We start from the raw sequence: 24496 nt of genomic DNA on the forward strand, positions 1-24496 counted from the left end.
TGGTATTGTCATATTTTAAATGTTAGAAAGAAAGCACAGGAACTAATGCCATTTGCTTGCAAATGCAATGATGGTAGAAAACAGAACATTGCCATTTGCTACCCTTCTGAGTATGGGAAAAGTAGTTTTCCAGGCGGAATGACCCAAAACAACCAACTAATGTGATAAACACCCTAGTCTAGAGCCAGTCCTATGTTTTCTGATATACTGCATCTTTATGAAACCCATCTCCTAAATTTCTCCAGTACAAAATAATATGCCAGACTTTGCCTTTGTAGGGGTTCTCAAAGATACATGAATGAGCAGCACCACTGACTTACATGCTTTTTCATTACACATCAATGAGCAGCAGGAGTTATCAGTCTATCAAAACATTGGTGATTTTTTTAAAATCATGTCATTAAATACATGCCATTGAAGAATATGAAGCTGCATGGTAATTTGTACTAACCAGGTTCATTAACAAATCCATGACAGAGATAAATACTGAGATAGTGTCCTTTTAAAAAAAAGAGGTTGCTAATTGGTATCAGGATTTTAATTCTGAAATCTCCCAAGACTTTAGCATTCAGGGGCCTCTCATAGGTTGCCCTGCTCTTTAATGGCATGAGCCAGTGGTATAGGGGTGAGATGGAGGAGATAATGTAATTCTTCAGCTTTGTTGAGATTTCAAAGTGGTTCAGTTGTTCACTATCAGATGACATTGTAAACAAAAGTATACCAGAGCTTTCGCTCACCTTATCTAGAGTTGAAGCTGCTAGTCTCAAAGGTAGGGATGGGGATTCAGAAGTTTCTTTTGAGAATCTACGTTCTTCTACTAGTGGTATAATAAATTTGTTTAGTAATTTTTTAAATGCTATTACCTTCTTTTTTCTTTGTTTGTTTTTCCCCCAACAGATAACACAGCTACACTTCTCAAGGATTTAAAAAACAACAATATGTTCATAGCACATTGTATCCTCAAGGTTACTACTAAATGTTCTATATAGGCAGAAAGGTTTCTAGAGTCTCAAGAGGAGATTTCAGAACCTTACCCTTTAGCTGGAGCTAGAGATATATGTTGTAACCAGGGCTTTTTATCTGGTATGTGGAACAGGATCTCCCCAGAGTATGACCTATCGCCCTTTCTTTGCTCTCTGGTTTCAAGGAGAACAGCTCCATAACCTTTATGCCAAATTATGTGTGTGTTTTCTGAGTCAAACATAGTCTGCATCTCGTTGTCAGGTAGGCTTCCTAGATTCGGGGACTGACACAGACATTTCTAGTTAATCCTGTTTATGCTTAGTAATATTTTCCACATGGAGATAATTTTTGACGTTTGGCATTATCTCTGATCAGTCTAGTTGCCTGATATTAGTACTTGCAGTTTTTATCATTTTAGTAAAATGCTATGCAGAAAATCTGGACATTACAGGTTCTGTAATTAGGTTAATCTATTTTCATAATTTTGTATATTTGGGTTATATATATTTGTTAGCTTGTTTTTGTATTATATTGCTTTGATTTTTATGTTTGTATTTGGTTAGATTCTTTCAGAGTGGTATTGTACTGGTTTTAAATCTCCTTCCTTCCCATATTTTTTTTTAAAATTAGATTATACAGAATTGGTAGGGTTGTCTCTTTATTTTATTCTGTGATGTTCTTTGTATATTATAGGCACAACAATAGTCATAATCATAATCACAATAGAGTCTTGGCCCAGCATGGGGCTGCAGATCCAGATATGAGGCAGTGCATCTGCTGTCCAGTGGGTATCTCCCATCTTGCCCCCACACTGAGGAGGAAACATGGAGTACCAACTGTGTGAGCTATTTGGCTTTAGGCCACTGTGTGGTATCCTTGACCCATAGGAATGAGGTGTCCAGTAGCCCCTGAACTAGGCCTGACTTTATTAGCCTACACTCTCAAAGTCCCTTTGGGGGATTGCCAAACAGGCCCATGCAGCACCATCAGAGTTGTGATAAAAACAAGCAAACAAATCATAAGGAATATAAAGTGACAAAGCACAGCAAAACCATGCACATGCCCATATTTTAGGGAGGGTGAATGTGAAGGCAAACTCCAGCTGAATTCCAGAAGCACGTCAGAGGTGTTATTTATATCTCCAGATTTGGCCACAGAGAAGCCTAAGTGTCCCAATGGCTGCCATCAGAAGAGCCTGCCCACTGCAGCAGTTGACTGGCTGGTTTCCTAGGGATCTGTGAAAACAATGTGCAAGCCTCTCTGAAGGGGCACAGATGCCAAGGGCCAACTCAGGAGGTTCCTTGCCTGCCCTTCAGTCCACAAACAACTTGTGTGGTGAATTGGGACGGGCATGCTTATTGGGGTATTAGCTACTCCTCCTATTTTGGTGTCATCTGCAAATTTGATAAGTATGCCCCCAATTCTGTCATCCAAGTCATTGATAAGTTCAGTGCTTCAATAGAATAGGGCTGATCACCACATCTCAGGGCAGTAGGGCAGATCACATGACAAATGTTTCTGTCTTTCAACAGATTAATGGTCAGGGGGCTCAGAAGGAACAGCCAAGGAAATGCCTTGCTGCCCTTCAGCATCTGCTGCCTGAGCAGCTTGCTCCCTCTGCCTGACACCCTATCACTGTGTTCACTCATAGATTTGCCACCTGAGTGAAAGAGAAATACTTGACTCAACTATGTTGACCTCATGTATAAGTCAAGGGCAGGTTTTGGGGCCAAAATTTTGGATTTTTATACGATCTGTGGATAAGTCAAGGGTAAAACCTAGGGACATATAATGAAGAATTTTACATTAATTTAGAATTTTATTGCACCCATTTTTGTCTCCACTACGGGTACAGAAAGAGGATGCTTGTGTGTGTGTGCAGCCTGCCAAAACCAGATTTTACCGCACGCCAAAGCGTCCTCCAAAAGGCCCTGTTCCGTCCCCTGGCGCCAAGCCGTCCCTGTTCAGTGCTAAAGTGCGTGAAATGTTCTGGTCAGAAGTCTTCTGATCAGGCAAAATAGCGCCTGTCAGCACTGAATGGGGTTGGCTTGGCGCTGGGGGACAGAACGGGGCCTTTTGGAGGACGCTTTGGCATGTGGTAAAATCCACTTTTGGCAGGTCGTGCACACGAGCGTCCTCTTTCCGTACCTGTAATGGAGACAAAAACGGGTGCGATAAAGTTCTTACTTAATGCAGCCAAGGAAAGCAAGGCCAAAGAACTTACAAAATTCCAGCAGGCATGTTTGGTGGGTACAAGGGAGAGGCACCTACTCAATGGTTGCTCCTGAACTTTGAAACTCCCTCCCTAAGGAGGCAAAGATGGCTCTCTCAGTTCCCCCAAGCAAAAATATCCGATTCCAATCAGTTTTTAGGAACTGACTGCAATGGGCTTTTAATTATTTATTTTTGTTTTGTTTTTTGTAGCCTGTCTTTTAACACATTTTCAAATGGTTTTACTTCTATAGTTGTTTTTTTTTTACAATAACATATATATTTTGCTGATCTTTTTGTAAGTTTTTCATCTTTTATTTTGATATTCTGTAATCCACTTTGAGTCCCAATCATAGGCAGGATATAAATGGGTGATGATGATGGTGATGATGATGATACGACCTTTCCCTCTTCTAGAAAAATGATAGAAGACCATTCTCTAAAGCTGAGTCCCAAAGCAAAGCGAGCTAAGCAAAGTTGGTTGTTGGAGGAGAAAGAAAATACCGCTGTGGACTATGTAGTACCTGTATTCACAGGAAGGTATGTTTCTTTTTTCCAATTTTATGTTTGTTCCGTGAGGGCTGAAGGAGAAGAAGAAATAAATATGACAGTATGTCCCTTTAGCCTGTAATGGCTTTACTGCTAGAATGAACAACAAAGCAAAGCTCCTTACAACATTACTTCTACTACATGCAAACAGTTGGGTATGGAAGGGGACAAGGAAATTGAATACTGGCAGTGCTTATTCAGAAATAAATTCAACTATCCTCAGTGAGGCTTAACTTTCCAGTAAATACATATACATATAGGATGGGAGCTCATATGACTAGCAGAAAAACACTGGAAAGATAAGAATGATGTGTTCTTATGATACTGCTCTTTAGACATTTACAGAGATGGTTTCACATTTTTTTCCTTTGATAGTTTAAGCATCTTGCATACTGCCTACAAAAACAAAGCTTGTCCCAAAACAAAATACATAGCATGCATATGTGACCTGAAGAAATCTTTGTGCAGCAAAACTCAATCTAACACCTCTTTCACAATATACAATTATAGCATTTTCACACCACTTTAATGGCCATCCCATGCAATCCTGGTATTTGGAGTTGAATGAGATATTTAGAATTCTCACCAAGAATTCAAATTCCTGGATTCGATAGGATGCAGCTCTAGCAATTAAAGTTGAATAATACTGTAGTGCTATAATTGTTCATTGTGCAAACACATGCAAACTGAGCATTTCACACAAAAGGCAAATAAAAAACAAACTAAACTGCCTTGCTTTTTCTCTGTTGTAATCATGCAACTTCATCAACTTCTCCAAGGATGCATATACACTGCAGAAATAATCCAGTTTGACACCATTTTAATTGTCACAACTCAATGCTATGAAATGCTGGGAATTGTAGTTTTGTGAGAATTTTAGCCTTCTCAGTCAGACACCTCTGATGCCACAACAAACTACAAATCCCAAGATTCCATAGCATTGAGCCATGCCAATTAAAGTGGTGGCAACCTGGATTATTTCTGCAGTGCAGATACAGCCTAAAATGCTAGACTGGATGCTAATAATAAGATCTGCTGCAGAAATAACTGGGAGTTGCTGGCATGTAGTCCAATGAGTAACAGCTAAGAGTGTCTGGGCAAAATGAAGCATGGAAGAAGGGAGGCTGGTCGAAGCAAAATGGGCTTGAGTAATAAAAGCAGTTGTCACAATGACACCTTTATCAATGTGCTAGCAATCTGCATATGACCTTTCAAGGTATAATATAACACAATGTGCTTCCTTTCACCACATATTGTTTGGTACTTAAGTGAATGGCTTATGTGGAAGCATTGTCAGTGAATATTATTTCTTATTTATTTGTCTGATTTATATTCCATCTTTCTCCCAAAGTGTCATCTAAATTAGTGGATTTGCCAAGGATTTTATGGACAATTTTTACTATTTAAGCATTTGTTTCTATTGCAGTTTTGTGATTGTTGTATGCTTTCAAGTTGTTTACAACTTAGGGGTGACCCTAAAGCAAATATGTCATGGGGTTTTCTTCATCCCTTTCATTGGATTTGTTTAGAGGTGGTTTGCTTTTACCTTCCTCTGAAGCTGAGAGAATGTGACTTGCCAAAGGCCACCCAGTGGATTTCTGCGATTAAATAGAGATTCACACCTTAGTCTCCAGAGTCATTGTCCAAAACACAGACCAGCATACCAATGTGGCTGTCTTTTGAAACACTTACTGTTCTTTTTTCATTTTTGCTGCCATCGAAGCATAAATATCCAAGTGCATTGCAGCGGCATTTGCTCTTGCTGTAATGGCAGCTGGCAGAGCTAGACCACAGGACAGGCTTGCAAGACTGCAATTCTATTCAATATTTTTCATTTTGCCTCTTGCTTTTTATTGCACATGTTTTAAATATTTGAATTTGATAGGGAGTTTAATTACATTTTTAAAATAACTTTATGTAAGTTCTTTTCTATATGTTTTGTTTTTGGTTTTACTTGTTTTGTTATTTTGTAAGCTACCTTGAGTTTCATCTCTGGGGGAAAAGCAAAATAGATCAAGAAACAAATGCAATTCAAGAAAATATTCTTATTTTGGATCAAGACCTACTCACCTTAGTAGAACTAGCGTCAAACCACAGACTGTCTTTCCTGCTCAGAAATTATTTCAAAGCTGGTACTTTTTAAGTTAATCTAAAAATCACCCATTTGCGAATACTGTACATCCAATATTAGTGGTGAGTTTAAGTAAACCAGTAGTAAATATCTGCACTGTAACAATACCAAGGGAAACAGAATGTAACTCTTGTATTATGTGAAAGGTATTTATTTTTAGATGTTTAATATTTAGTAATTGTTCTTGATGGCCAAGATGATATAGTGGTTTGAGTGGGTTACAGAAGGCCAGGGTTTCAATCCCTGCTCAAGCATGGAGACCCACTGGGTGACACTGGGCAAGTAACACTCTCTTAGTTTCAGAAGAAGGCAACAACCTACCTCTTCGAAATAAATCTTGCAAAGAAAACCCTATTATTGTGTCACCATAAGTTGGAGTAGACTTGAGAACATGCAATGGCAATAGTATTTATTCTTGATTTACTTCCATCCTGCTATAATCTCAGCCTTCATGGACAGGTCTTCTGTAACATGTCCCCTGGAGGTTTGCTCTGGTGTAGAAGGAAGTTAGCATTTCATGCTATGCATTGGGTGAATGTGCATCCCAGGAGGGTCTTCTGTTTGAAAAGGTGTCAAAAGCTGTTCAGTCCAAGTCTTGTTTAAATATGAAAGAGCTTAACAGGGATAAGTTGGGGCTTTGATGTTGGCCATCAGCAATTAATGCCTGGGCAGGAAACCAAGCAGACAACCAGCCAATCAACACCTGGATAGCAGACAGTAGTTAGTACTTGAACATAGTCTGTCCCAGTGTGATGAAAAGTACATTTTCCAAATTTGCATCTTTAAATATTGGCAAATTTTATGCTTATTTCTGCCCTATTTTGTCTTTCTTTGACAATGGATAAATGGTTCATTTAGCCAACTATGATCAGGCTTCAGTTTTTGCAAGAATGCTGCAAGAATCTCTGCTAGAAAGCTGAGGATTGTATATCTGAAGTTTGCAAGTAGTCATGTGCTCTGGTAGAATCCATATATTAGCTTGCCTACATGCTGAAGTTATAATGAAGCTTGACTTAACATGATACTCGAACAGCAGTGACGTTGCTTGGAAACAGATATTTCCATTGAGACTGGTACCTAAACCTTCAGGGAAGGTCAATGTACAAACAGTTCCTTTAAAATACTTTAAATATTTTGTTTTGCTTCCTAAAATATACCTAGGGGATATTAACTGAGAATATTCTGAGAACCAATTCATCCTGATTTTATTAAATTATATGGAAACTCAAAGTGTTATGCTTTTCTCCTTGAAATGCTGTCCAGCAGAATTATTCCAAGTGGTAAGGGACCAAAATGAGGTTGTCAGAGATCAAGACCGTAACACGCAGTTACTGCCTGTTATAATTTTGCTAGACACTTAGAATAGAAAATTATACATTTTTGCTCAGAACTTGATGTGACAGCTACTGTAGAGGCTGGAGAAGGGTCCAGTGTTTAGTCTGCTCAGATTTCTTGGGATCAATTTCAGTTTGTGGAGCCTGATAATGTGGACATGATGCTTGAATTTTAAGTGCGATCCTTGCTGTTTTGGAGTGGAAGTCCCACCAAAACAGCATTTTAAAGTGTTGCATTTAGTTATTCTGAGTTTTTTTCCCAATTAAAAATACGAGGAGGGTTTGATCAAAACGTGGGGAGTAGTGAAGCTTCTAGGAGCCACACTGTCCTCCTTGGGCCACATGCTGTCTGTAGGCTACATGATTCCCACCCCTAATTTAGATACTACAAGAGTCAAGACCAATGAACATGCCTTTAAAAAATTAACTTGTTCAGGCCCTATTGTAATAATGAGACTAACAAGTGTTTCCTTGAGAGAGAGAGAAAAAAAATCTACTGTTGTTTCCTTTTTTAAAAAAATCTATACACAGGCACATTTAAGGCAGAAGCTGCAAAGTTACAATATTCTATAAAGTGTGGAATGCTATAAAAAGTCAATATCCTTTTGATCCTTAGGGCATATACATTGTTGAAACAACTGGTTCACATATATCCTTATGGTCAAATATGCATAAGTCCACTGTCTTTAGACTCCACTAGTCTTGTATTTTTGGCACCAGTGTGTTATGAAGGAGTGAAAGGGCAAAAGCAACTCCCCGACCCTTTGAGAAGACTCTGCTATAATGAATATTCTCTGTCAGTATTTTTTAGAGTGCTGAAAAGCTTATTCAAGCCATTGTCATATGTTTCTACAAGTGTGTTGGCATGACATCCATCTTTTGTGTCAGAATGGCTATGTCACAGCTATTTATTCTCTGAAAGATAATAGTCCAGACATACATGCAGTGTGCAACTTATAAATCATGCCTCAACTATTTCTACACAGTCAGCTTGCATCTTTCTGCTGGCAGCTGATTTGCCAGAGAGAGGGTGTATTTTATTTAAAAAACACACACATCAAAAGGCTATCTAGAGAGCTGAAATATTTGCTGCTCACTGTCCTGGCTGCAAGCCAACAGACCGAGTTGGGTTCAGACTTATATGAAGTTGAAGAGCTAAATTAGGAATGGTCTGACTGAATTCACTCAGCTAAATCACCCCCTTTTATGTTTCAGTCCTATATGCACACTTGCTTGGGACAAAATCCCATTGGACTCAAGTGCTGTAGCACTGTAGTGCTAAACATTGTTTTCCACAATAAAAATATAAATATGAACAAAGTATTAAGGAAATTAATACTTTGATTATGATTATATATATTAAAATCATGATGATAAATATTTGTATATTGTATGTTGTTTGTGTGACTTCAAGTCATTTTTTACTTCTGGTGTTCAGAGGAGGTTTTCCATTGCTTTCCCCAGAGGCTGAGGAATGTGACTTGCCCAAGGTCACCCAGTGGGTTTCATGGGGTAGCTGGGAATCAAACCCTGGTCTCCAGAGTCATAGTCCAACACTCACACCACTATGCCTCATTGGCTATCATGTATTGTATACATGATACCAATGCTATAGAAATCATCATGGACATGAGTCAGACTCTATCAGATACAGAACAGGATGCAGAATGAGTACAAAATCAAATCATTTGCATGATGATTACATGGACAGGGAGTTTTAGTCAAAACTGAAATAGATATATAACTAGTATGATATTAATTTTGCATTGGATGGTTATGTTATCATACATATATGATAATACTGGTTATAGCACATATATAATTATACTAGTAGTAATGATCTGACGTAAAATACACTTGTCGTACATTGACAAGCATGGGATTGGTAATGCTGATATTGCAGAAGTAACAAGCAAAAAAGGTAATCTCATACATAGGCAGCAGAATAGAATATGTGACAAAGTATCTTCTCAAATAAGCAGCAGCCCCACTAGAGCGTCTGTGTTTTGATGGACACATCTGTGGAGTTTCACTAATAGGCAAATATCTTTTATTTTTTTACACCTCTTCTTTATTTAACAATGTTTCAACCAGTCTGAGCTTGTTATCATTTTTGTAATGTAATCCCAGAATCATTAGGGAGATAGAAGCTATGTAGTTGCATAAGAGATATGGCTGCTGCCACCATTTGTCAAAATAGCATGACATTTTAGGAAGGAGGCTGGGCTGTATTGGTCTCGAATTCCCATAAATAAGCTGAAGTAATGTGTTTGTATCCTGGAAAACATCCAGATTTGATCAGTAATGATGTTCACCCTCACATTTTCTTTGCTGAAAAATATTCTTCATTTGACTTGAAACTCAAGACTCTAGTTGGTGCGTATTATGTTTTTATTTAACTTGAAAGTGACAATTGCATTTTAAGAAATTCCACATTCAGAAATAATTCTGGATCCTAAGTTTTAAAACATCAGTAGATCCCTTAGCTGAAGAATTAGAATCAAATTACAAGGGAAGTTCAGTCAGATGTAGGATCATCATAGTGGGACTACAGTAGATTCAGCAAAGGTATTTTCCCCAGCTATTGCATTTACCTTTTACCTTAGTACAGTCCCATTCAAATTTCTTTGAAACTCACCTGCTGTACCCAACACTTAGGTATGCTCTGCAGTTAGCAGATTCCTTCTCACTATATGTTCTTTGAACTTATAAGCATCTTCTCACACCACAAAATGCCATTTTGTGTCACTATACAAAATAATATTTATGTCACATATATATCATTTTCATGGCTGCACCATTCATGGGTCTATCAAGTAAGAATATTTTATTCCCATTACCAACATATTCCTTTTATCAAAACATTTGACAAATTACTTAGCAGAGACATTTTTTTCCTGATGAGGGTCTTTCTATGTTATTCTTCCATTTTCTTCTTATCAGCAGATGCCAGGGTCTTTAATCACAACCTTCCTGTTTTACTGTAGCTTCACAGTGAGCAAGATGAAAGGTGTATCACACAAAACTCTGTGATTTTCCACCACAGTTGTTTATTTAGCTTCATTGGTGGTCCTAGTTTAGAGGAGTTCATAGGTTCAGGCACATCATATGACTCTGGGATCTCAATGAATATGACTAAGGACTTTATCACATGCAGCTTTTAAATCACCATAAAAGTTCAACAATAGCGCCTTTGGCAATGCCTATCACGTGATGATACCTCCCACTCATTGCTGTCTTGTCTTCCAATCATGGATAGCCTATGCCTTGCAATTGATGAGGAAAACCTGTCAATAAGCTCCCAATCACTCAGGGATAGTGTTAGCTCACAGGTGTTGTAAATTATCTTGTTGCAGTTCCAGGATTGTGTGGTCATATGGTGCCAGTGTCTTCTCCATTCCCTGTCCCCCTCTCCTTCACTATTCCAGAACAGCTATTTTTGTTTTGTTTTGTTTTGTTTTTTGGCTAAATCAATTAGCACAACTCCAGAATTGCATTAAAACACACACATGAAAGTCATGCTGAGTAGGGCATAGGGCAGAGAGTCGGGGTTAAGGACAAAGGTGGAAGAGAATGTGCAGGACCAGCAACACCCCGACCCTGGTCATGCTAACCAAGAGACATGTGTTAGGGAGTACTCTCAAACTGGTATATATCCTCTTCCTTCATTAATGTGATCACAGCAAGAACAGAGGTCTGGTGATAAAGTCCTATGTTATTTAATTTTCATGCCAAGAATTATACTGATAACGGATATACAGTACTATAGTAGAAATTAATATAGAATTGTACATAGTTGTTCAGTATCTTGCTCTACTGTAATTATAACAAAAGTGCTATGACTAAGGAGATTATTGCATGGATAAATAACCTGACTGCTCCGTAACGCAATACAGTTAGGTTGCAGGATGCAGGCAGGTATTATCACTCGTAATTTGCTGCCGATTCCTCTAGGCAGCTGCATCCCGGTTGCAAACAGCTCAGCCATAGGAACCTCACTGTGTGATTGTGGGCAAGTCACTCTCTGCCTAAGAAGAAGGCAATGGTAAACTACCTCTGAATAAATCTTGCCAAGAAAACCCTAGGATAGGGTTGCCATAAGTCAGAGACAACTTAAGGGCACATCCATGATAGGCATACTTACTCCCATATTCCCAACAGGAAATAAAGTGTGGCATTACTTTCAGAGCCACATCACCACATAGCAAGGACACAGCCATCTGGAACTACCAGAGTCCTAATGAGGATGCACACAAATTAGATTTTGTTTTGTACCAGGAAAAAGAAAAGGGAATTTTGTTTTGAGAAATAACCCTGGAATTACAGGAGGAAGATGGAACAGCAGTAACCTCATACAAAAAGCCCCACTCTTTGCTGTTGCTATCAAACCTCTATTGCACTACATAATTCCACTGTAAAAAAGACCTAAATTAGGATCCAACCAGTGCACAACTTTGATTAGTTGAAGACCTCCTGTTGCTTTCCTGTATTTGCCTTTCTCTGTTTCAGATTAAAATGACATTAAGGGGTTGTATATCTGAAATTTAAACTAACGTTAAATAGTAAGTGATTTAACATGTTTTTATGTTACAAAAGTATCTATCCAATGTGTGATTATTATTTTTTTATTCTTATGGTTGCAGACAAACCTATGTTAGTGGGATTACAGACACTGAAGAAGAAAGAATTAAGGAAAGTGCTGCATATGTTGCCAGAAGGAACCTTATGGCAACTGGAGAAGGAATTACTTCAGTCCATAAGGAAAAGTCATCTTCTGTAGAAGAAGAAACACATGAGAAGAAGTCAAGAAAAATAGCAATCCGAGAGACAGCTGAACGAATGTCTCTAAAGAAAACGGTATTAAATCACGTTCATCTATGTAGTGATGATGGCTCTTTTTTGGGAGGGAAAGAGGGGTAAAAGTACTGCCAACAACGGGACATGATGCTTCTGTACTTAAGCACTTTTATGATTTCAGAGGCAGCAAAAATGAAGCATGTTCTTAATTTGTTTGCTGAGATCAGTAGGACAGAAAAGTGCTTCTGTATGGCTAGAGCTAGATTATGACCATAGTTCCTTAAATTCTGATATTTAAATATATAACAGAATGATTTCTGTAGGAAATACTGTAATTTAACAGATTTAGAGGACTCCAAGGAATGTTAAAATCTCAGCATTCATCATACGAACACTTACATTGAAACATACCACAAACAGTTCTTTTCTTTATCATTATGTATATCTGTCATTTTGTATACACTGGCTATATTCATTGTCATAAAACAATGAGTGAGCCCTGTGGCATTAAAAAAATTAGCACACTGTTCTGAAGGAATACATTTTGTGCCCTAGAACAGACTTCATCAAATGAATGGATGAATCTCTGTCATTCTTTGTCACAATTAAGTCCAGGCTCAAGGCTGGAGTGGGAGAAAAATAAAAACAGCATATTGTATATACTCATGCATAAGTCTAGAAATGTTAGTCAAAAAAATTAACCCAAAAAACCTGAGTCAACTTATCCACCGCTCAATGTAAATATGATACCCCTTTCCTCCATCCAGCCATTAATGTGAGCACAAACAGTTGTAACCTGCTGGAATTTTGTAATTTATTTGGCATTGTTTTACTTTACTTCATCCTTTAGATCCTTTGTTATATACGCCTAAACACATGTCCCTAAGGTCTACCCTCAATTTATCCACAGGTCATATCAAAATCCATAATTTTGACCCCAAAACCTGCCCTCGACTGAAGTCAACTCATAGACAAATATATACAGTAATTTTGTTTCAAATTAGATCTTTTTAAGTAGCTTGCTTTTATGCACTCTGAAGAGGAATGGGATGAAATTCTACTGCATCCCATTTTAAGCAGTGTTTATCATGTGACATAAAAATGACCAGAACACTTTGATTTAACCCCCCCCCCCCCCCCCCTTTTTTGTATGTGGCTAAATTGATGCATCTCAATTGTCATACTATTGCCTACCCAAACCTCTGCTTCCATGTAGTCCTGTACCTATATTGCTATGGTAATGTATGGGACTGGCAAACAGGGAGATCACTTGGATTGCATAATTACTTCCATATGAACACTTCACTTTTAGTAGTTAAAATGTGATGGATACAAATATCTGCAGTGTTTGAACATAAGAGTACTGTTTGATTTTTTTTTAAGTAAAAAAAAATCTAGGACATGACAATGTCAGAGTCATACCCTCTCCCCACATGTTTTGATCTCACACAGATTGACCAAACAAGCACTGATGAAAGAATGCATTCCTACACATGTGTATGTTTGTCATTGTGAATATATATTGCCCTAGACAAAAGAATCTATCTTCTCTATCATGAAACTACAGTGTGTCTAGATGATAAATTTTAAGAGTAAATCCTTGCCTTCCAGTTAAGAGAGACAGAGGAATTTCACAGAAAACTGAATGAAGATAGCCTGCTACATGCTCCAGAATTTATTATTAAGCCTCGTTCACACACTATTTGGGAAAAACAGAATGTCAAATTTCACTGCACTGTGACTGGCTGGCCAGAACCTCGTCTTACATGGTAGGCCCACTTCTTTCTCAACATTATAAATTGTTGATTATATATGTGCATTTTAAAATAGGGAAAATAAAAATGAAGCTAGTTGTATATTTTACTGAAAGAGATAATCAAATTGATGCCCAGAAAAGTTATTCTGTCTGTTAATCATTATCTTTGTTTGTGTATGAAACCATTCACACTGCTAAACATGTTTATTTTATTTGTCATTTTGAATTTCAGGACAAGCACATATGTGATAATCTGCATCTGGTTTTTATTCTTGCTACATTGTGAAAAGGGCTTGAATATATATATATATATATTCTTTGAAGGGTCTGTAAATTCATGTGGAAAAGACAATGGTATTCAATACAATCCAAGTATGGGAGTTGCAGTATACATATGGAGTCATCTTCCATCTCTTTGCGTATACACATTTTAAAAAAATTCAAGGATAACTTGCAACATAAAATCTAAAAAGGAATCAAAATGCCTTCCTAATGTGTCTTAATGGAGAAAGGTATATAAATTACATGCTTTACATGTGCAAACTGATGTTACATTAAATTAAATCAAATATAAATGCTATATAAATGTAGAAAGACATAAGCAGAGATTCCAAATATAATAATTTACTGAACATTGGGATTCTATTGGCTATTTAGCCAGCAATTCTAAGCATGTTTTCTTGGGAACATTGCACTTACTGAGCCTTACTTTCAACTAAACAGGCATAAATTTACACTGTATGCAGTTAGATACCATTGGAAAGAATGAAGGTTGGGCTCTGAACAGGTGTTTTGCTCTGGGATATGAAATACAATGGACCTGATCTGACAGCCTTCATTCATCCCTTGTTAAGCAAGTGTCATTCACATGCTCCAATGAAACAGCACTTGTGTGAGCATGGAGAAGTGATAAATACTGTAAATGCAAAAGCTTCTGTGGGCTCTTTCAAATAAATTATTGTATTATATTGTGAAATTAATCCTTTATTAGCATCACTAAATATCACGGGGGGGGGGGGGAGTGGAGATATAGAAGCTCTAAGTTATTTGACACCATGAACATATGCACAAAGTGTTAGCACATCATTATAGTGAGAGCCTTACAGTCCCAGATTAGCAAATGACTTGCCCCTCCTGGACTTTTGCATATCAGATTAAATGGTCTTTTATTTCTGGGACTTTTTATTTCTGGTCACAAAGGCCTAAATCCTAGAGTAGACTACTGAATAAGTGGAATTTACGCCTGTGTTAATTTAACAGGTTCCTTAGATTTAGACCAAATAATTGCTTTCCTTCTGAACCTTAACACAAAGAGGCAAAGGAATAAAGAGTATTAGAGATAACATAGACCTTGTTCGCACCAGCCTGGAAGGCCAGACTTGGGGCAGAGTTAGGGTGTCACGTCCAGATGACACATGCCCCGACTCCACCCCCAGGGTGCCATGATGCCATGCACCGCTCCACATGGCGTGTGGCATCATGGTGCCACATGATGCAATGCCAAACGAGCACCATATAGCCAGGCCGCTGTGGCTATGCTGCCTTTTTGAGGGTGCAAAGGAGCTCTACAGACTGCCCCTAAGAGACGGCCTGCAGCTGCTCCTTTGTGTGCCGGATTGGGGCTGCAGCAACCGCACACTGCAGTCCCAATCTAGCTTTTGCAGGGCACGAAAAGAAGCTGAAAAAAAGTGGTGCCTTTTTGCGCCGCGCAAAGGGCGCCATAGCTGTGGCAGAGCAGCTATATGGCTCTCCTTCAGTGCTGCGTCATATGGATGCAGTGCCAGAAGCACCATGATGCCATGCACCATGTGGAGCGGCACGCAGCATCATGGTGCCCAGGGGTGGAGTCGGGGTGTGCATCATCTGGACACGATGCCCCAACTCCGCCCCCAGACCAGCCTTTTAGGCCAGTCTGTAGAGGACCAAAAAGGAGCTGCTTTTTTACCAAGAGTTTAGCATGTGATAAACTCCATTTTCACTTGGCCATGCGTGTCCCCTGCCCATGCCCAGAACGGCAACAAAAGTGTGTGTGATAAGTCAAAACATCCTCTTCAAAGCAAAATAGCAGAGAATTTGTTTCAGTCAGCACTAAATACTGAAATCTAGGAAGCTTATGCCATTAACAAGTAAGCCATCTTACCTCTTCCGGCTTGAATTCAGGATTCAGGATGTCCCCGGATGTTATCATACCTAAATCGGTGCCTATCTAGCCGGGATGCCACTGCCCAGATGCACCTCGGGTTGAAGACTCACTCAGCCAGCACTTTTTTAAAGTCGGGGAGTTTTTTTAAAAAGCCAAAAGTGACATCACATCAGTTCTTTGGGAGCAATTTTTGGCTATCATTTCAGGGTTTGGAAAGATGGGGGTTAAGACAAACAAATTGCTGCAATTACAGGTAATTCTTGGGTGTTTGGAGTGATTTGGGGAGTTAAAATAATCTGCAAAATTAGCATAAAGGAATTGAAGGGGTCCCTGGTGTCATGGTGTGAGGTATAGTATAGATTTCTAAGTACCAAAGTACCTAATCAAATTAATCAGGACAAAACAAATGAAGCAGCACATTTCCAATTTATTAGCTACAGTCTTGCAAAAAGGGGTGTCTCAGGCAAGTAGTCTTATCTGTCCCAAGTTTTACACAATATTTATAAGGCATTTTCTGTTGCAGTTTATCTCAGTTTTCATAAGCTGATATACAAACTTTTAGAAACTCCCATTACATATGTATTTTCCACACCTTCTTCATACTACTTCATACAATGCATGTCCATTTAAATTAGTTATTATAGATTCATGGGTATGTTACTAATATTCATAAACCTCATTAGGCATGCTCAGAAGAGAAAATCTCTTGAACTCTAGTTTACCTTTTAGAAAAAGTGAAATCTATTGCAGTTAACTATAGCCTAAGCTTGTGATTTGTCCTCCAAAACTCCCACCTCTTTATTTATCTTGTTGGCCTTGTCTGTCAGCTGAAAAGAATGTGTGTTGCTTTGAAGCTTGTACACCCCAAATTGTTACAACTTCAGTGCTAGCTATTCCTTTATCTTAAACTAAAAAAACCAAAAAACATTGAGTCTGTATTCTTGGCACATTATTAAAAGATGTTTTGCAAGGGTTGAAGAATTTAAAAGGTAACCATCTTCTTATCTGGGGCCTGAGGTCCAAACACTCTTTATAGCGGATATGTGTATGTGGTGTGTATTTTAAAAACCATTCCTGTCTTTTATATGGGGCCTATCTAAAGCCTAAACTCTTAATTTTATTTCTACTTGCTTCATATATACCCCCCCCACACACACACACATATCTATATATGAACATATATTTATTTGTATGTTAAATCCAAATATTCATTTTCCTCACCTGGGTGCTTGAGGGGCTTGACAAATATGGCTAGGGGCCATAGGCAGCTCAGAGGTTGGTCTCATGCAAGCATGCTTCACTGGGTTCATCATGGCGTCCCTACAAGCTTTATTAAATAGACCATGGATATACTTCACTATATGATGCAGAGGGAAAAGATGAGGAGGGTAGTCTCAGTGTTACTGTCTCTGAACTGTTCCTTGCTCCCTCCAAGGAAGAGGGCACACATCAGCATGTGGAAGATCCAAAATTGCTGTTTAAAAAGTGAAGTGCTTTTTTTCTCCTCACCTCCTTCGCTGTTTTATGCCCATACTGTAACTGTTAATTCAGTGCAAATGCTAAATAGTACAGAATCTGCTAACAGCTCCAACTCTTGGCTTTGGAATTCAGTTTAGCACCGTTTATTTTTTAACACATGCACCTTTGTGTGGGTATGCTGCTTTTCATTCTTCAAAACAGATGCTGAAGACTGATATATAAGAAGCAATGTTAGTTATGACTTGTTCTGGAAGAGCAAAAAATACATTTGGATACAGTCCACATGGTGTCACTTCATTGTTTATCAAAATGGATTGTGCCACTAATACATTACTTCTTTTTCATTCTCTTTTTTTGTTTTGTTTTTTATCAAATGGAAAAATGACATGCTTTAATGTAACAATTTCAGCTGTCACTATTTCTTGTTGCAGGAAAAATCAGTATATCAAAAGTAAGAAAATGGATCTGTTGTGTGCAATATTCAAAATTTATTTCACATGTATAGATGTCTGTATCTCCATCATATGATCTATAACTGAAATAAATCAAAATACTGTAAAATATGTTAAATGAAAACTAGCCTAATTGTAGCATAACAGCAGTATCTGCGGGCCATAAACGTTAATGAGAAAAAATATCAGCTGACCAGTTTCTCCAAAGTCTGAACAAAAGGAGAGAGTTTAATGCTGCTTAACATAATTAAGGAAGTCAGATCAGTCCTCCTGGGGAAAAATTTCCCATTATCTAGGTGCCATTACTGAGTAGGTCCTGTCTTGTGTAATCGCCTACTATACCTTAAATGATGAGGAGAAACAAAGCAGAAGGTTGTTAAGTAAATGGGCAGTTTCAAATGAGAGAGAGTAAATGAGAGTCAGGGTAGTGTCGTGCTTTGAGTATTGGACTATAGATGTAGAAATAATGCAGCTTAACATCATGGCTCCATCCTAAGGAATTGTGGGATTTATAGTTTTGCAGTCGTAGTTTCCATTGTTAAAAAGGCAGGTCCACAGAGAGCTTTTTTCAGAGACAGGTTCATCCTGGTCATTATCAGGTCATGAGTGACAAAGGCACTCAAGTTTCTTGAAGCCAACTCCATTCTCGATCCCTTTCAGTCTGGTTTCCGCCCAAGGCATTCTACAGAGACAGCTCTCACTAAGATCTCGAATGACCTTTTACAGGCCAAGGCTAATGGCCTTTACTCTGTTCTCATTCTTCTCGATTTGTCTGCAGCCTTTGACACTGTTGATCACTGTCTCCTAATTGACATACTCTCTGACCTTGGGTTCTCAGACTCTGTTCTCAACTGGTTTAGATCTTACTTGTCTGGCAGATCTTTTGCAGTAGTTGCAGGGGGTCTGACTTCTTCTCCTGTTCCCTTATCTGTTGGAGTTCCCCAGGGCTCTGTTCTGGGTCCCCTTCTGTTTTCTCTCTACACACTGTCCTTAGGAAAACTCATCAGCTCTTTTGGTTTTTCCTACCATCTGTATGCCGATGACACCCAGCTGTATCTTTCTGCCCCTGACCTTTCTCCAAGGCTTGAACAGCAAGTCTCATCTTGCCTTACAGCTGTCTCACAGTGGATGCGCCATCGGCGTTTGAAGCTCAACATGTCCAAGACGGAGCTTCTTGTCTTTCCTCCTAAGCCCAAACTTCAACACTCCTTTTCTGTCTCTGTGGACAACATTTCCATTCAACCAGTCCAGCAAGCCCGCAGTCTTGGCTTTATCTTTGACTCTTCTCTGTCGTGTATCCCTCAGATCCAGACCACAGTCAAGGCTTGTAGATTCTTTTTGTACAATATTGCCAAAATCCAACCATATCTCTCCGCCTCTACTGCCAAGATCCTGGTCCATGCCCTAGTGATCTCACGACTGGATTACTGTAATGTCCTCCTGGCTGGGCTTCCTTTTTCTCACCTCCGTCCTTTAATCTCTATCCAGCATTCAGCTGCACACATTATCACTTCCACCCACCGCTCTGACCACATCTCTCCTGTGTTGGCATCCCTTCACTGGCTCCCTCTCCCTTTCCGCATTCAGTATAAGCTCCTGCTGTCGACATTCAAAGCCCTCCATGGACTGGCCCCTCCTTACTTATCAGACCTTCTTTCTCCTCACCTTCCCACCAGGGCCCTCCGTTCTGGTAGTCAAGGGTTCCTGTCCCAGCCCAGGATTTCCTCTGCCCCAGCCCGGATTCGCCCCTTTTCACTTGCTGCCCCTCACTCCTGGAACCTTCTTCCCCCACAAGCAAGAGCCATCACTTCATTAACCAGCTTCAAAACGGAGTTGAAAACCATCCTATTCAGAGAAGCCTTCCCAGGCATCGCATAATTGTCGCTTACTATCTGATGTTCTGTTGTTGGCTGTTTATCGATCCATTTCCTGTATTGCTATGTACTGTATATGCATTATCCTACTTGTGAGTATGTATTTTCCCTGGATAATGATTAACCTTCCATTTTGAAGCCAAGCCCTCCCTTCAGTCCATCTGCCTTGGTCCAGGCCTCGGAGGTAGAGAGGAACTGCTGGACCTCTTACCCTTTCCCGTCACCACTCCCTTCTCCTTCTGTGTCATGTCTTTTTAGATTGTAAGCCTGAGGGCAGGGAACCGTCTAACTAAAAGGATTGCATGTACAGCGCTGTGTAAATTTACAGCGCTTCATAAATAAAGGTTAATAATAATAATAATAATAATAATAATAAATAAAGGCTAGATTCTCCTTATCCAGAATAAGATGACGCTAGCCAACCACCCAGATGGTTAACTCAGCAGCCATCTGGACATTCAAGAATTGTGATAGCTTCATCAGGTGATAGCTGACACCTCCAACCTGTCTAGATGAATTCTCAATTTGCATGCTGAATACCAAAGGAGTGGGGGTGGAGGAATAGAAGTAGCTGAAAAGAAGTAGCCAAATTTAGAAGATGTCAAATTGAATGCATCCGTGACTGACATCAAGATAATATAAGAAATTAAGGTTTCACTATACTGATTCGGCTAGATGCATTATGGGCAAATCCACTGAAATAAATAGGGGTCATGGCTGGCATTCAACATGGTAGCAGCAGTCATCCATTAGCACAAAAGGACTTTCTCTCCTCACCTCCTTCCCATTCTGAAATCATCCGTATCATCTGATAATCTGATCTGCAGTGTTCTCTAGCCCTATGGTGCAGATTTTGAGGTTGTAGCCTCTGGTGTAGGAAATTGAATAATTTCCCTCCCAGTTCCACTGATGGAAGTTTTTCTGGATTCTTAATGCTGTTAGTAATGACTAACCTAAATCATACCTAAATACAACCAAATCTGGATTCAATCCATTGCTTCACTCATCTGACTTGAGTCTATCTCTAACCAGATATTTATATGAATAAATGTCTGCTGTGTATGCAGTCTCCCCCTTCCCAATTTTTCTTCTCATGTGTATTACTAGTTAGATGCTTTAAATACTCCCAATCAGCTGTTCAGAATGTGAAGCAGGTGGCTGGATTTAATCACTTAACTTTCCATTCTCAGTTGAACAACTGATAGCTGATGCCACAAGAATGTGATGCAATTTTATTGGGATTTATTAATTTGTATATTACTTTTTTCATGATTATTCATTTGCTTTGTTTCATAGGTATAAAAACAATGTTCCCATCAATGTCCATGCTCATCCTGGCAAGTATGTCATTGAAGGTCGCTATGGGATGCATTCTTTGGAAATTAACAAGTAAGAGAATAGCATTTAACTTAAGTAATATTTTCTGTAGTAATTTAGAATTATATAGTAATTTTCATTATATATGTGTGCATGTGTGTGCTTCTCTGAAGGTGGTGGTATAAAGCTACCTATGTCAAATGGATGAATCTGTTGTGAGCGAATCCATTCTGGTTTTTAATCTTTCTCGGAAATTGAATCAAATTGCATAGGTTATAGTTGTATTGAGGCTTCAATTAATGGTTGTCCCCTTGGGCTAGATGTAATGGGCTCAGTCTATTTCTATTATAATAATGATTAATTCACCTGGCATTGTTGTCTATATAATATCGAGGCATGTGTTTTCCTGTAGTTTAAACCTAACTGAAGCTCTGAGTTTTAGGCTTATGGAGAAAAATGGCCAATTTCCAATTTCTTTACCCCTCTCGTCTTAATGAGTCTGGCTATGGAAAGGGGGTCCTTTCGTTAATATTTGTGTGACCTTGCATTTATACAGCTCCATAGTGGTTGTTAATACCAGTTTTCAGAAATGTTTTAATTTTTATATGTGTCATGTAATTTTGATATAAGAATGTAGGTCTGCCTAAGATTTGAGCCTTCAAAGCCACCTGAATCACAGATATTTCTCACCCTCAGACCAGCTCTCTTATTATTCTGTAGTATTGATTTTGTAAAGAATGTTATGATCGTGTCTTACTGGAACAGTTGCCACGTGCATGTCCCTCTTGGTCTAGGGACTTTCACATATTCTGATTTCCCATGACTACAGGGGCCACAAAGAAAACTGCCAATCCTGCTCAAGCTACATATTCTGGGATGCTGTTGCTAGAAGAACAAAACGTGTATATGTTTATGGGATGTAACCCTGGAAAATGTGGGAGGAAGATCTGGATTCAGTTCTCTTTTACCTACTGGGACAATAATAATTTTTCAGAGCTACTAAAATGATATTTATTTGAGTCCATTAAAAGGTGTGATTATTGTGTAATATGATCAAAGAGTTAATATACACGTGTTATTCTATAATGTTTCCATAAAAAAGATGGTGCTGTAATGAAAAGCTAGTAAAAAGTACTCTATAGGATTTAGGAACTGCAACAGTTTACATTATGTGAGCCTAGGGTGTATAGCAAGGATGGGGAAACTTTAAAACTTCAGGTGTTATGTACTTCATATCCCAGAAGATGCACCAGCATGACCAATGGGAGTTGTAAACCAGAATATCTGGGAGATCAAAAGGATCCCACTTCCAGAATACCAATTTAAATCCAATCAAATTGAGTTATTCCCAGGAAATATGCATAGGATACTTAGGATACAAAAGCTTTACTCGGTGAAAGTAAGAATACTACAGGTTTACTTGATTAATTTGATACCAGAGTAAAAGATGCCAGCTAAATCACAATACATTTAAATCACCCATACTTCTGAGTTTGACAGCAAACTAGTAATGCCAACAAAGGCAGAAAGGTAGCTTTCAGATATCTAGTTCTGGTCTTTGAACCCTTGGCAGAAAATACAAAATATTATCTAAAAAGGGTTTGTTCTCTTTATGATGTAGTTCAGTAGTGAGATGGTTGATTTTGTGTGGTAGGTAGCCCATAGTTCTAGAAACCCTTTTATTTTCATATTTCTGAGTTCCTTAAATTCACATTTTTGCACACCTCTGTTAAAATGCAATCTCAGATACATATACTGATGTAGAGTCGTATAACTTTGTTATACTTTGTTATCATGTGTAAATGTTATTTTCCTGCATTTTCCGGCATTACTGAGATTTTGTTATCTTTTCCCTCCTTCTACTACCAAAATAAGAACATCTAAAAAAGAGATGTAATTGTTGTAGAAAAAAATGTAAGCCCTTCAAATTTTTGTAGTTAGGTAGTGATACAACTCATAATACTTACATCAGTGATGGGCAACACAAAATAATAACAGCTTATTATTACATCTAACCCTATTTGACGTTATGCTGCATTTTAAGAACAGCCATATTAATTCAAAAGATCAGTGAAACATTCACCTTCATAGTGGTTTGCCTTAATGCCAAACCATGGTTTTGTGGTATAAAAAAACTCTGGATGGTGTTTTAGGTTCACATGCTCTCTCTGCTGTTTTATTTATTATTTCTTAGTTATAATGAGGTCTAAATTCCCTGAAGGTACCAGATCCCATCTAATTTTGGAAACTAAGAAGAGTCAGGCCTGGCTGGTACTTCATTGGGGGCCACCAAGGAATACCAGGTGCTGTAGGATATATTTCAAAGGAAGACAATGTTAAACCGTTAAAAATTAAAAATTCGTTACGTAAGAAAATCCTATTAAATTCATGGGGTCATAATAAATTGACAGTTGATTGAAGGTACACAAATACACACATTTAGGCCTAAATCAAATGTTATATTGCTGCTGCAACTTCAGTGCAATGGGACTTTCTTCCCTTGCCTACTACAGCCATGAAAGTTCTTTTGGTTCTGAAAAAGGAAAGATGAGAGTATGTGTCTTTGAGAGCCAGGTGTGGTCACTGGTAGAATGGGTATGGAGGTAAATGTGGTAGAGATCTGGTGAGGTGACAGAAGAAAAAGCAATCTGACTGTATAGTTCGTTATCCTGCTTTATGGGCAATCTCTCGGTCATCCCAATATGTTGTATGATAGACCTGTGGGCTTGAAATTTTCGTTGAGGAAATGAGAAAAGATCTGTCTCCCAGGATTAGATTAGGGATAAACATGTCATCCTGGCATGTACCATGCATCCTAAAGACCTGGCCATATGAAGGGGTTATTAGCTCATTTGTGTCCACCAGGATTTTCTGTACACCAGCAAGCTTAAACTGAGGAATGATACAAATAATTATGGTCAGTTGGGTAACATCACCCTAATGAGGTTTTGCATCCTGTTTTCACCAGCTTTTGAATGTGTATTTCTAAAACTGGGTGTTGTGTCAGGACAGGGATTCTCTTGGTATATTACCCACTTCACTGCCCAGAAGTCCCAAACAAATCTGAATATGGTGACCTTGCTGTTTGTTCTGGAGGAGAACAGCATGAATGTTGAGGACTTCCCATTATGATTGGTTTAGGAGACCATGGCAACCATGGGATCTCCTCAGATGTTTTTGGTTTTACACATTCAGTTGGACATACCTTTGGCTTCTTTTCTTTTTCTTTTTTTGTTCTTATGGAAATAAGGTAAGGGTAGTTTACGAATACGAGAATGTAATACATTTCCTGTGTAAAGGAAATTATTACTTCTACTGCTGAGTAGCATGGCTGTAGTGGAGCAGTGTCCTTTCAAAGCATCATGCCACTGCTTGCAGGGAGTACAACAGACTTAAAATTCAAAGGGGTGGTATAAGGTGTGAAACACCAAAAAGAGTATCCTATTTTTCCTCAGAGTAGCTCCTATTTAAGGAAAAGTTAGTTAAATAG

General features: G+C 38.6%; 1 protein-coding gene across 2 annotated transcripts in view; it reads left to right on the forward strand.

The window, feature by feature from the left end:
• Positions 1-24496, forward strand: part of LOC121917324 (myomesin-1-like) — a 96930-nt gene that overhangs the window by 13458 nt on the left and 58976 nt on the right. For both annotated transcript variants that reach the window (XM_042443210.1, XM_042443209.1), the window contains exons 3-6: positions 3592-3714; positions 11832-12045; positions 13597-13754; positions 20986-21078. In XM_042443210.1, coding sequence (XP_042299144.1) covers positions 3592-3714; positions 11832-12045; positions 13597-13754; positions 20986-21078 — 588 coding nt within the window. The remainder of the gene's footprint in view (positions 1-3591; positions 3715-11831; positions 12046-13596; positions 13755-20985; positions 21079-24496) is intronic.

The sequence above is a fragment of the Sceloporus undulatus genome, unplaced genomic scaffold (assembly GCF_019175285.1).
Source record: "Sceloporus undulatus isolate JIND9_A2432 ecotype Alabama unplaced genomic scaffold, SceUnd_v1.1 scaffold_15, whole genome shotgun sequence".
Taxonomy (NCBI): Eukaryota; Metazoa; Chordata; class Lepidosauria; order Squamata; family Phrynosomatidae; genus Sceloporus; species Sceloporus undulatus.